Source organism: Tachypleus tridentatus, chromosome 3, assembly GCF_004210375.1.
Source record: "Tachypleus tridentatus isolate NWPU-2018 chromosome 3, ASM421037v1, whole genome shotgun sequence".
Lineage (NCBI taxonomy): Eukaryota > Metazoa > Arthropoda > Merostomata > Xiphosura > Limulidae > Tachypleus > Tachypleus tridentatus.
The window spans coordinates 47,957,276-47,970,704 of NC_134827.1; the positions used below are offsets into that span (position 1 = coordinate 47,957,276).

A 13,429-nucleotide genomic window follows, 5' to 3' on the forward strand; every position below is an offset into this window, starting at 1 on the left:
TTCTTTGTTTAAAGTTATAATTTTCGACAATGAGTCCGATAAGAAAAGAAAAAGCAGAAATCAGTACAATTCATTTTGTTCCTTGCTATATTTTAACAGAAAACTTTCACAAACTGCATGTTGTGAAACCTATACAGACATTAGAACATATATGGATAATACATAGGAAATCTTATACACACTGCACTTTGTAAAGTCTGCACAGGTTGTACGCCACACACTCACAGTTTGTATGTTTTAAAACGTACCAATATTGTACACTGTAAGACGTTTTGTACTCTGTAAGTTGTAAATATGTACAAACTGCACATTGTAAAACATATACAAACTGTATGCTGTAAAACTTCTACAGACTGTACGTTATAAAATATATACAGACAGTACACGTCTTTATATGATGTTTTATTTTCCATTCAGCTTCATACAACTTCTATTAATAATGCTAGAAGGAAAGCCGCCTTACCAGCGGTTGTTTGTACTGTTAATTACCTACGTCACTAACTGCCAACTATAGGACTGACCTTTTACCAACTAAAATTAGAATTGACCCTTACATTTTACAGCCAATATCTGAAAGGACAAGCATGTTCTGTGAGAGGATTTGAGCTCGCGACCCACAGACTGAGAGTCGAGCACCCTCTAGTTACCAGGCCATATTAGGCTCTTGTTTGACATATAGGACAACATTTTAATCGCAACTTCTGAGATGCTTTAAAGTATGCTAAAACGTTCTTCAGGGGTTTTAGCTAAATAGTAGTTAAAGCTTCGCCAACTCACAATAAATATATGAATAAGTAATTTGCGATACTCCAGTGAAGTATTTGGTTTTACTTACAGGTGAACTCACGTATTCTTTCTTACTGATCACCTCAGTGTGAAGTAGTTCTTTGTTAACTCATATATATAATTTATACGTAACTGAAAGAAACTTAGAATACTTGGGACACTTTGACGTTGCATTAGTTAGGCTTTTTACTTATATTCTCCACTGGTCGTATTTTATTTTTCTTCCTTATAGACGAAAAGCCAGTTCTGGAAGAGGTTTTTCCTGAAAGTACTCTGGAACCAGGATCATCTGTGTCATTGAGATGTAGCGCCACCGGTACACCTCTCCCACAAGTCACGTGGCAACTTAATGGCTTTCCTCCTCCTAACTTGTTACGTTTTCGAGTTGGAGACTACGTCACTCAATCCAATCAAGTGGTCAGTCACGTCAACATCAGTATGATTAAACCTGAAGATGGGGGGTACTTCACGTGCATAGCTAGTAATGAAGTTGGAAAGGTCTTGCATCAGGGAAAACTAAACGTTATTGGACCACCTGTAGTTCGTAAAATGCCCAACATGACCGTGCTTTCAAGCCACAGCTTTACTGTCCAGTGTCCAGCTGGAGGTTATCCTTTAACATTCATCACGTGGGAGAAAGGTTAGCAGTAAATGGTTATATTACTTATTCATATTTATAAGTTTACTTTGTGTTAGATTACATACTTGTTTCTTTTGGTTTTTTACATTACATCCACCATAAATTGTTTCAAATTGATACATTTGATGAAAAACGAAGTCTCGTGAAGCCACAACTAGAAGTTTAAACATTTTTAATTAACGTTTCGGGATTACATATATATCATCTTCCACAAATCTACGAAAATAACACATTGAACAGGCTGCAGTAAAATTATTAATGTAAAAATAGAAGTAATAGTGTTAGTAAATTGTAAAACATTCTATTAAAAAGAGAAATTTGAAGAAAGCAGGGGGCTACGAGTTTGGATTTTTGTTCAAGTAATCAGATCCTTCAACGCCTGTACCCCGCTGGGACAGCGGTCAGTCTGCGGATTTGCAACGCTAAAATCAAAACACAGCAAACAGCCCTCCATGGCTTTTCTATAAGAAAAGCATAAACACACTATCAACTCCTAGATTAAAATCATTTTTAATTAATTACTGTTTTTAGAACTAAACATATTTTACCTTCAGGGACCATATTTAAATGTACACACGTTAACTTTAAGGCCAACTGCATAGACAAGACTTCTCGCCACTTATAAATACGCGTCTTGAAACGTACGAAAGTATCTGACAGAACTGGACTTAAAGTTTAAACACTGCCTCATTCTTCTATGTATTCTCACTACGAAACGTCATCGAACCCCATTTACATAGAATACTTTTCAAACATGTATCCAATGATGACAAACTGTCGAGAAAAGAAAATTATGAGAAAAAAAAACCGAAGCCTCAATCAAAATTAAAATTTTCTTCCCCCTTTGATTTATTAAAATAGATTTCTCTCTTTTTAATTCGCGAGTTCGAATCCCCGTCCCACCAAACATGCTCACCCTTTCAGCCGTATGGGCGTTATTATGTGACGATAAATCCCACTATTCGTTGGTAAAAGAGTAGCCCAAGAGTTGGCGGTAGGTGGTGATGACTAGCTGCCTTACTTCAAGTCTTATACTGCTAAATTAGGGATGGTTAGCGTAGATAGCCCTCATGTAGCTTTGCGCGAAATTCAAAACAAACAAAACTCTTTTCAATAGACCGTTTCGTAATTTCCTGACACTGCTAACTACATTTTTATATTAATAATTATAATAATATAAGTTATATATTATAAACATATATATTATGTATATCTACTGTGTATTCTTCATATATTGTCAAACTGGTTATTTTCATAGATTTACTGAAAATGGAATGTATGCAAATCCGAAACGTTCATTAAAAAGTTCTTAAACTGTTGCTCTGTATTTTTAAAATGTTTAATTAAATAATCAACGGCTTGTATTGTAGGAACCAGCTCTTTCCACAAAGATCAATATTTTGTACGACAAAAACTTTGGTTAACTTGTGTTTAGGGTTATTGCAGATGAGTGAAGTTTACCAAAACCGGTATAATCCAGTAACACACGTGATCCAAGCGTAAATTGAATTGAACTTAAAGCTAGAGATTAAACAGTTTTCCGAATACTAAGTTTATTTATTATGACACTCGCTGAGTTTAACCTCAGGGGACATATTTACATATAAAACAACTCCTACGTTTACTTTAAAGGTAACTCCTGTTTCTTATTTAACAAAACAATTCTGTTGAAAAAACAAACAAACCTTGAGTTTGCTTAAAGACAGACCCAGTTCTTACTTTACAGACAACAGTTTAATTCAGAGACTAACTTGTTTTTCCTTTAATATTATCTGCAGATTTACAACGCTAAAAACCGGGTTTCGATACCCCTGGTGGGCAGAGCGCAGATAGCCCATTGTGTAGCTTTGTGCTTAATACAAAACAACAAATAACAACCTTTTTATATTTTCTTTTATGTTACTTAAAATATTCCCCAAAACTTTTATTTTCATTGAAAATTAGTCGTTATGTTTACTTTGTAAATGAGTTCCCGTTTTTCTCAAACAAGCAGCTCTTAAACTTACTTTAAAAATAGATTCTGATTACATTTCCAAAATACTTATGTTTTTATTTGAATAACATACCTTGGTTTTACTTTAATATAGCATTGTTTTCAGCCGAGGCTCATAGAATGGCTTTGAGTTTTTCAAGCACGAACTTTTATTTCGTATCTCCGTCACCTTTTGACTTATTTTATAACTAATTAGAGTTTTAAACTCCAGAGGTTAAACCTTCTCGATATGTTAATGTTTGTTTGTTTTAAATTTCGCGCAAAGTATCTAGGGCTATCTGTACCAGCCGTCCCTAATTTAGAAGAGTAAGACTAGAGGGAAGGCAACTAGTCGTCACCACTTGGGCTACTCTTTTACCAACGAATAGTGGGATTGACCGTACCATTATAAAGCCCCCACGGCTGAAAGGGCGAGTATCTTTGGTAAGACAGGGATGCTACCCCCGCGACCCTCGGATTACGAGTCGAGTACCTTAACCATCTGGCCATGCCGGGCCCTAGATTAATGTTCTGTAATCCTGTCTAAAATAATTTCAATTTGAGGTAGCCTATTGGAGATGCTAATGAATAAGAATATCGCATTGTGGCTAATAAAAACAGGGGGGGGGGGGAGAGATTCATGGATTAATTTACTCTAATCCTGCCTAAAACAATTTCAAGTGCCGCAGCTATTGAGCATTCCCTCTTGTTAGTTTAAGGACCTTAATATTAAAAACACTATGAGTTTATTGTAAAGCGCCCTCTGTGTTTATCGTAAAGAATTGAGCGTTTTCATTTTGTGTGCGAAAATCGTCTTTTCTTCAGTAGCTGCTGGTTGGTGTTACGACAAATAAGCTGTTAAGCTTTATAAATCCCTTATATACTGCTATACGATACGTTATATCATGAGGACTTACGAATCCACAATGAATTTAATCAATTAACAATCAACTGCTTTAAATCAGCACCATAATCTAACTAGTTCCGCTGTGAATGCATTAACAACATATATGATCTCGGAGTGTAATTTCAGATCCCACTCAGTTTGCATGTGAGAACACGCACGCTCGTGTCAAAACGTGAAAATTGATTGGACAATACCTGAAAAACAATTTATTATAATTCAATAAATTCATTTTATCAATAGAATAATTTTTCTTCTCTCGCGAATTAATGCAAAATGAGTAAAATTTACCGGAAATAGAAAACAAAACAAAAAAATAATTTGAAAAACTATTTGTTGTGAAATTCAGGTGTAGAAAAAAGTAACTTTGGTCAAGCCACTCAGTGGAACACATGTTAGTGTTAGGAGGCCACCCACGAAAATCTGTAAATAGAAATGCTCTGAGATTGGATTTTATACTAGTTTTACTATAATTTATTGAAATTAATCAATTACAAGTATCTCTTTATAATTATCGATAATAGGTGTTTACTGTCACTTAGACTCACCATAGCTATAAGCAACCACAAGCATGTACACTAGTAGATTACACATGTAGTTTACTCATACGTAACTATTGTAAGTCTATCTATTTACATAGTCTCCGAAAAACAATTTGTTATGTTAAAGCTTAAAAGCTCTACAATTACTTGTGATAAAATGTTGGTGTAACTACACCCCGGTCTTCCAGACCTGCTTCTGCGCACAAGAAAGGAAATCGGTTTCAACATTCAAGAATTCCTTATTCTATGATCCGTTTATTTGTTAATTTCTTCTAGTGACCGTTTATTTGTTATTTTCGTCTGCTGTCCGTCTTTGTGTTTCTTTTTTCTCGGGTCCGTTACTTAAAGGACATTTTCAAAATAATGAACTTTTTTATTTTCCTTCTATTTGAAGTTAATTATTTCGAACACATAATATATATTTATACACACAGATGGCCGTAAACTCCCTCAAAATCACCGTCAAAAAGTGTTCAATAATGGAACCCTAGTGGTGAAAAACATCAACAGGAAAGGTGATGAGGGTGTTTACCGTTGCTTTGCAGAAAACGATAAAGGGCAGACTGATAAGAATGATCTAATTGTTGAAGTCATTGGTAAGTCATTGGAAATAATAGTCTTGGAAATATAGGTTATTTCCTTAACAACGTTTTATATTAGTTTTGAAGAATCGTTTTGCAAACGTCAGAGTAAATATATTTAGGCCTAATTGAGAGTTAAATTTGTTGTACTCGTTATTTCAAATATAACGGTGATTTGTTATATCAGTATCTATAATTGTTTTATGTGTTCAATACTCGACATTTTATAATTAAGAAAACTTTAGTGGCGTTAATCAAAGTATCATTATAAAAACGAACTTTTACTACTGTTAAAATAAATTGTTTTCGCAAAATACAAGTTTTAACTTTTCGGCATTAACTTGAATATTGTGACTGCTGTTAAAAATGCGAGTTTAACTGTTGGTTTTTCTGATGCAGATAGTTAGGCTTATCACATTATGATGTTTTAAGTACAATACAGTTCCTCAACACTTATAATATATTTTGAAGCAACTTTAACTATAAAATGACTTTTCTAATAACTTGCCATATAAATAGAATGATTATTTAAAAATAAATAAGTTTAATTTCATTTTTTCATCTCCACAGATAACGTTTGTAGATAAAGTAACTTTATGCTGTTTTTATTTCACTTCTAATGTGCCTAGTTATCGTTTTATTCTCATGTTTGATAAAGCTCAAAATAGAAGGTCGAAACGTAGCGTGGTCACGTGCATATGGTTGTGTATTATTCTGTTGTTTTTTAGTGGCAGACATTACTAACGTTAACTGATATTCTGTATTAATAACTTGCAAACACTTTCAATGAGGTATAAAGTTAGATCCATTATTTCCCTAGTTCCACCGAAGATTGACCCATTTCGTTTCTCGGAGGACCTGGAGGAGGGCATGAGAAGCGTTGTGTTCTGCGCCGTGGTGGCAGGAGACCCTCCCATCTCTCTAACCTGGTTAAAAGACGGGGAACCTTTACAGCCCGAAGGTGTCACAGTGGAGATGTTGAACGATTTTACCTCCACTCTGGTGTTCCAATCGGCCCATTTCAAACACAGCGGGAACTATACCTGTGTAGCAAGTAATTCCGTGGCCACTGTCCAATACACAGCCACAATGGTCGTGAATGGTACCACCTGTTCAACACAAGTTCATATTAGCTGTGTTCTTTGTTTAGTTGTTAATTGTAAATGTTTACAGCGGTTATGTTCAGTTGTTAATGGTAAATGTTTTCGTTGTTTACAGTAGCAACTTTTACATTTCATTTATTACGAATAACTTTCTTAACGGTTAAGTGATCCTAAACGTGACTTTATGAGAACTGTTTTTCGGCATTTCTCGCTGTCCAATCAGATGTGTCTCATTACTTAGTAGGTGTCGCCCGTAAGTACGCTCACTTTTATTATGTGAAACAAAGGTTACTCTTGTTGAAAATTAAATAGTTGACTTGGAACTTTCTCATATAACTATTGTTTTCTAGTTCCACCATTTTGGAAAATTCAACCAACCGACCAATCAGCAGTCAAAGGAGAAACAGTAACCATTGACTGTCAGGCCGGAGGATTCCCCAGCCCTCAAATCAGGTGGAAGAAAAACCAAGGCTAGTAACACCTTAAAACGTTTGTTGGATAGATTTTAGGCCTAATGTGATAATTTTTTCACGCATTATTAACTTACATTCTAACTTTCCTGTTAACGTTGATCCAGGATTAACCGACAGGTAAACGTGCCGGAATTTGAATGCGATGGTACACGGTTCACAAAATTACGCTGCAAAATCGCGCTGCGCTCGTTGGGATCGTAGATTTGTTATAAGAGTGACAGTCAAACCTGGTAATTTGATCAGTGTAGTACAAAGATTGGCGGGAAGTACTTTTGGTTAGGTGCCTTCTTTTTAAATCTATCAGTTAAAAATAGAGACGAGTAGTTGAACATAACATCCGAAACAAACAAAACTATAAATATGAAACGTTGTCTACAGATGAACTAATACCTGCGAATCGATCAGTCGTCACACTAGAACGTTAGTTTTATTAAAGATGGAATTTGGTGTTTCAAACAGTTTGTAAAGCCTATGTTGTACTGTAAATGTGAAGAAACTTTGAACTTTTTTTAGTCATTTTTACCCGATATAGAGATCACTTTACCCGATAGATGTCAGCACCATCTAATATATACTTACCTTCTTCCATAAAATACCATTAAGTCCCTGTAGGGTAGGAAGTTCTGACCTAAATATGCCCATTGGTTGAATACTTTCTAAACTTCTCGTAAGATGTCTTTACCATTTGTGAGTCTCTTAAGTTCCTTTTTCAGTAATAATTATTGGAATTACTTCATAACAAGACTCGTTAGATTATGTCGAACATTGAGATAAACTATAATTAGCTAGTACGATCCATAACATATAGCATAATATTCCATCACTAAATTATAAAACAAAATGAATATTCTTAATTCGTACAATGTTAACACAGTTTTCAACTTTTTAAACCGTAGTATTATATACTGCGATTTATATGTAATATTATATTATATTATTTATATGTAATGTGTTCAAAATATGGAACATTGAACAATGACGTAAGCCGTCAATTTCCGCATTATCACTTATAGACTTGAAAAGATCCAGAGGCTTGCGCGCTTTAGAATAGACGACTACACTTTTTATTGGTTCTATACAAGAAGTTTCAGTAATCCCAAAACGTTCAGCCTTTTACGTTTTTTGTGTTCGATTTTTTTTGTCATTTCTTCTTCTCGTCACGTTATAAGTTACTTGTATTTGTTTTTGTCTGTACACTTGAGATGTTTTCTCCATAATCGATGTTTCATGTTGATTTTCTCTGAATAGGTACTTCAGGATCGTTTAGGACAGTAATCAGTAACCCTCACATACAGATCCTTGAAAATGGATCCCTAGTATTGAGAGAAGTAGCCGTGGGGGATTCTGGAAGCTTTATGTGTCAAGCAAACAACGGAATAACACCAAGTCTTAGTGTTGTAATACAGCTTGAAGTTCACGGTAACTAGCTTTGTCTCAGTTTCACACAAAACTACACGAGCTATCCCTAACTTAGCAGTGTAGAACTAAAGGGAAGGCGATTAGTCAGCACCCTTTACTGATATATATGTACACTAATAGATTTACTGTTAACACTGTTTACTGATATATATATATATATATATATATATATACACTAATAGATTAACTGTTAACACTGATTACTGATATATATATATATATATATACTAATAGATCCAGTGTTAACTTCATACTGTTTACTGTTATATATATATATTTGTTTTAACCTCTACTAACAGATCCACTGTTAACTTTGCACTGTTTACTGATTTATATATATATATTTGTTGTAACTTCTAGTAATAGATCTACTGTTAACTTTGCACTGTTTACTGATTTATATATATATCTGTTGTAACTTCTAGTAATAGATCCACTGTTAACTTTGCACTGTTTACTGATTTATATATATATCTGTTGTAACTTCTAGTAATAGATCCACTGTTAACTTAACACTGTTTACTGATATATATATATGTCTGTTGTAACTTCTAGTAATAGATCCACTGTTAACTTAACACTGTTTACTAATATATATATGTCTGTTGTAACTTCTAGTAATAGATCCACTGTTAACTTAACACTGTTTACTAATATACATATGTCTGTTGTAACTTCTAGTAATAGATCCACTGTTAACTTAACACTGTTTACTAATATATATATGTCTGTTGTAACTTCTAGTAATATATCCACTGTTAACTTAACACTGTTTACTAATATATATATATGTCTATTGTAACTTCTAGTAATAGATCCACTGTTAACTTAACACTGTTTACTGATATATACATATGTCTGTTGTAACTTCTTGTAATAGATCCACTGTTAACTTAACACTGTTTACTAATATATATATATATATACATCTGTTGTAACTTCTAGTAATAGATCCACTGTTAACTTAACACTGTTTACTAATATATATATATACATCTGTTGTAACTTCTAGTAATAGATCCACTGTTAACTTAACACTGTTAACTAATATATATATATATATACATGTCTGTTGTAACTTCTAGTAATAGATCCACTATTAACTTAACACTGTTTACTGATATATATATATATGTCTGTTGTAACTTCTATTAATGGATCCACTGTTAACTTAACACTGTGTACTAATATATATATGTCTGTTGTAACTTCTAGTAATATATCCACTGTTAACTTAACACTGTTTACTAATATATATATATATATATGTCTGTTGTAACTTCTAGTAATAGATCCACTGTTAACATAACACTGTTTACTAATATATATATATATGTCTGTTGTAACTTCTAGTAATAGATCCACTGTTAACTTAACACTGTTTACTAATATATATATATGTCTGTTGTAACTTCCAGTAAAAGATCCACTGTTAACTTAACACTGTTTTCTAATATATATATGTCTGTTGTAACTTCTAGTAATAGATCCACTGTTAACTTAACACTGTTTACTGATATATATATACATCTGTTGTAACTTCTAGTAATAGATCCACTGTTAACTTAACACTGTTTACTAATATATATATATATATGTATATATATATATATATATACATCTGTTCTAACTTCTAGTAATAGATCCACTGTTAACACTGTTTACTAATATATATACATACATCTGTTGTAACTTCTAGTAATGGATCCACTGTTAATTTAACACTGTTTACTGATATATATATATATGTCTGTTGTAACTTCTAGTAATAGATCCACTGTTAACTTAACACTGTTTACTAATATATATATGTCTGTTGTAACTTCTAGTAATAGATCCACTGTTAACTTAACACTGTTTACTGATATATATATACATCTGTTGTAACTTCTAGTAATAGATCCACTGTTAACTTAACACTGTTTACTAATATATATATATGTCTGTTGTAACTTCTAGTAATAGATCCACTGTTAACTTAACACTGTTTACTAATATATATATATGTCTATTGTAACTTCTAGTAATAGATCCACTGTTAACTTAACACTGTTTACTGATATATATATACATCTGTTGTAACTTCTTGTAATAGATCCACTGTTAACTTAACACTGTTTACTAATATATATATATATATATATACATCTGTTGTAACTTCTAGTAATAGATCCACTGTTAACTTAACACTGTTTACTAATATATATATATACATCTGTTGTAACTTCTAGTAATAGATCCACTGTTAACTTAACACTGTTTACTAATATATATATATATGTCTGTTGTAACTTCTAGTAATAGATCCACTGTTAACTTAACACTGTTTACTAATATATATATATATGTCTGTTGTAACTTCCAGTAAAAGATCCACTGTTAACTTAACACTGTTTTCTAATATATATATGTCTGTTGTAACTTCTAGTAATAGATCCACTGTTAACTTAACACTGTTTACTGATATATATATACATCTGTTGTATAACACTGTTTACTGATATATACATATGTCTGTTGTAACTTCTTGTAATAGATCCACTGTTAACTTACATCTGTTGTATAACACTGTTTACTGATATATACATATGTCTGTTGTAACTTCTTGTAATAGATCCACTGTTAACTTAACACTGTTTACTAATATATATATGTCTGTTGTAACTTCTAGTAATATATCCACTGTTAACTTAACACTGTTTACTAATATATATATATGTCTGTTGTAACTTCTAGTAATAGATCCACTGTTAACTTAACACTGTTTACTAATATATATATATGTCTATTGTAACTTCTAGTAATAGATCCACTGTTAACTTAACACTGTTTACTGATATATACATATGTCTGTTGTAACTTCTTGTAATAGATCCACTGTTAACTTAACACTGTTTACTAATATATATATATATATATATATATACATCTGTTGTAACTTCTAGTAATAGATCCACTGTTAACTTAACACTGTTTACTAATATATATATATACATCTGTTGTAACTTCTAGTAATAGATCCACTGTTAACTTAACACTGTTTACTAATATATATATATACATCTGTTGTAACTTCTAGTAATGGATCCACTGTTAATTTAACACTGTTTACTGATATATATATATATATATATATATATACATCTGTTGTAACTTCTAGTAGTAGATCCACTGTGAACTTAACACTGTTTACTAATATATACATCTGTTGTAACTTCTAGTAATAGATCCACTGTTAACTTAACACTGTTTACTAATATATATATATATATGTCTGTTGTAACTTCTAGTAATAGATCCACTGTTAACTTAACACTGTTTACTAATATATATATATACATCTGTTGTAACTTCTAGTAATAGATCCACTGTTAACTTAACACTGTTTACTAATATATATATATATATATGTCTGTTGTAACTTCTAGTAATAGATCCACTGTTAACTTAACACTGTTTACTAATATATATGTTTTAATTTCTAGTAAAAGATTCACTGCTTACTTTAACCTGTTAACAAGTTTAACATGTTAATAACAGGTTGTCAGTTTGAAAATGTGAGTGAACTTTAATTCTTTTTAACAAATGTAAATTTTAGTGTCATTGACTCTTCACTTTACATTATAGTCCCTGCACATGTGGCAACAGAGTTCCAATCCATCACAGTAAGGAAGGGGGCATCTGTAAATTTAACATGTGAAGCTTTTGGTGAGAGACCTGTGGTCATTAAGTGGCATAAAGATAGACAGCCCCTCACCATAGAGAGACACAAGTCCAGGTTGGTGTTATTTTAAAATATTTGTATCTTGTTGTCATCTATGTTATGTATATAAATAAACAAGTAATACCTTAACAATATTTTCTCCCAACAGTGCTTTGTTTAACCAGTTTCATGTGACAGTAAAGGTACCACATACTCTATAATAATTCAGTTTGTAGGTTACTGTAAATACATGTGTATCCAACTAAATCCTTTCACAGTTCTGGAACTAGCAAGCTTGATAGTTGGACTCGAGTTGGCTTAAATATTCCCAGAAAGTCTCCAGACAAGGTGTACATCTGGGATTTTCAGGGTTACTTTAGGATGACTTTATCTACATGGTGAAAATCCCTGAATAAATGGGGCTAAAACACCTCATTGGTTACCAAGCAAGATGGATATCCAACAGTAGGTTTCAAGAGTTGCTGTTTATGGTTTGTGTCTTTATGTACCTCTGTCTTCATTCCCTGTCCAGGGACAGTATGTATGACACCATGTTGGTATCAGTATTCACAAGCTAGGGGAATAATTTTGATACAAGTGAATCCAGTTCAGTTTAAACAAAGATAACACAACTTATCTAGTTCAGTTTAAACAGAGGTAACACCAGTTGTCCAGTTTATGACCTAAATATGTCGCACTAATCATATATCACTACACACAGGTACTCAGAAGTCACAGAGATGACAGATTATAGAATTATATCTATCTTGAAGATTCTCTTCAGTGACCGCCAAGACTCATCTTTGTTCTCGTGCATAGCGTCCAATGCTCATGGAACAGACAAGTCCAACTTCCAAGTACTTGTTCAAGGTATTGTGCTTTATTTGAGAATTATCTGACTATGTAAGTTGTCGTTAACAAGTTATTTACCCTCAATCAAAGCGGGGCATTTCACAAACGTCAGTATAAAACACAAGGTAAAGACAGCTTCGTTCTCATAGTGAAACCTGCTTGAAACTAAACCCGTCACACTCAGTTAAATCTGGAGGTTGGAGGGGGTGACAATGCATTACCTAATGGCATATTTCTTTTTACAACTCCCTCAATGGCATAGTGGAATTTCTGTGGATTACAATACTAGAAACCATGTTTTGTTACCCGTGGTAGGCAGGGCACATATAGCCTGTTTTGTAGCTAGTGTTTACTTATAAACCAACAAACAAATATTGTCTTTTAAAATGTCAACAATCACTTACAAGGTTACATTAAATATACACCATGTTTTATATCAGATAAGAGATGGCCT

At 32.7% G+C, this 13,429-nt stretch overlaps 2 protein-coding genes across 3 annotated transcripts in view; both read left to right on the top strand.

Moving 5' to 3' along the window:
* LOC143246802 (cell adhesion molecule Dscam1-like) overlaps positions 1-13,429 on the top strand; it is a 227,778-nt gene that overhangs the window by 50,436 nt on the left and 163,913 nt on the right. The window lies entirely within an intron of this gene.
* LOC143247883 (cell adhesion molecule Dscam1-like) overlaps positions 1-13,429 on the top strand; it is a 39,465-nt gene that overhangs the window by 19,487 nt on the left and 6,549 nt on the right. The window contains exons 6-12 of the mRNA XM_076496440.1: positions 1,019-1,426; positions 5,279-5,440; positions 6,246-6,527; positions 6,879-6,998; positions 8,250-8,420; positions 12,048-12,198; positions 12,845-12,993. Coding sequence (XP_076352555.1) covers positions 1,019-1,426; positions 5,279-5,440; positions 6,246-6,527; positions 6,879-6,998; positions 8,250-8,420; positions 12,048-12,198; positions 12,845-12,993 — 1,443 coding nt within the window. The remainder of the gene's footprint in view (positions 1-1,018; positions 1,427-5,278; positions 5,441-6,245; positions 6,528-6,878; positions 6,999-8,249; positions 8,421-12,047; positions 12,199-12,844; positions 12,994-13,429) is intronic.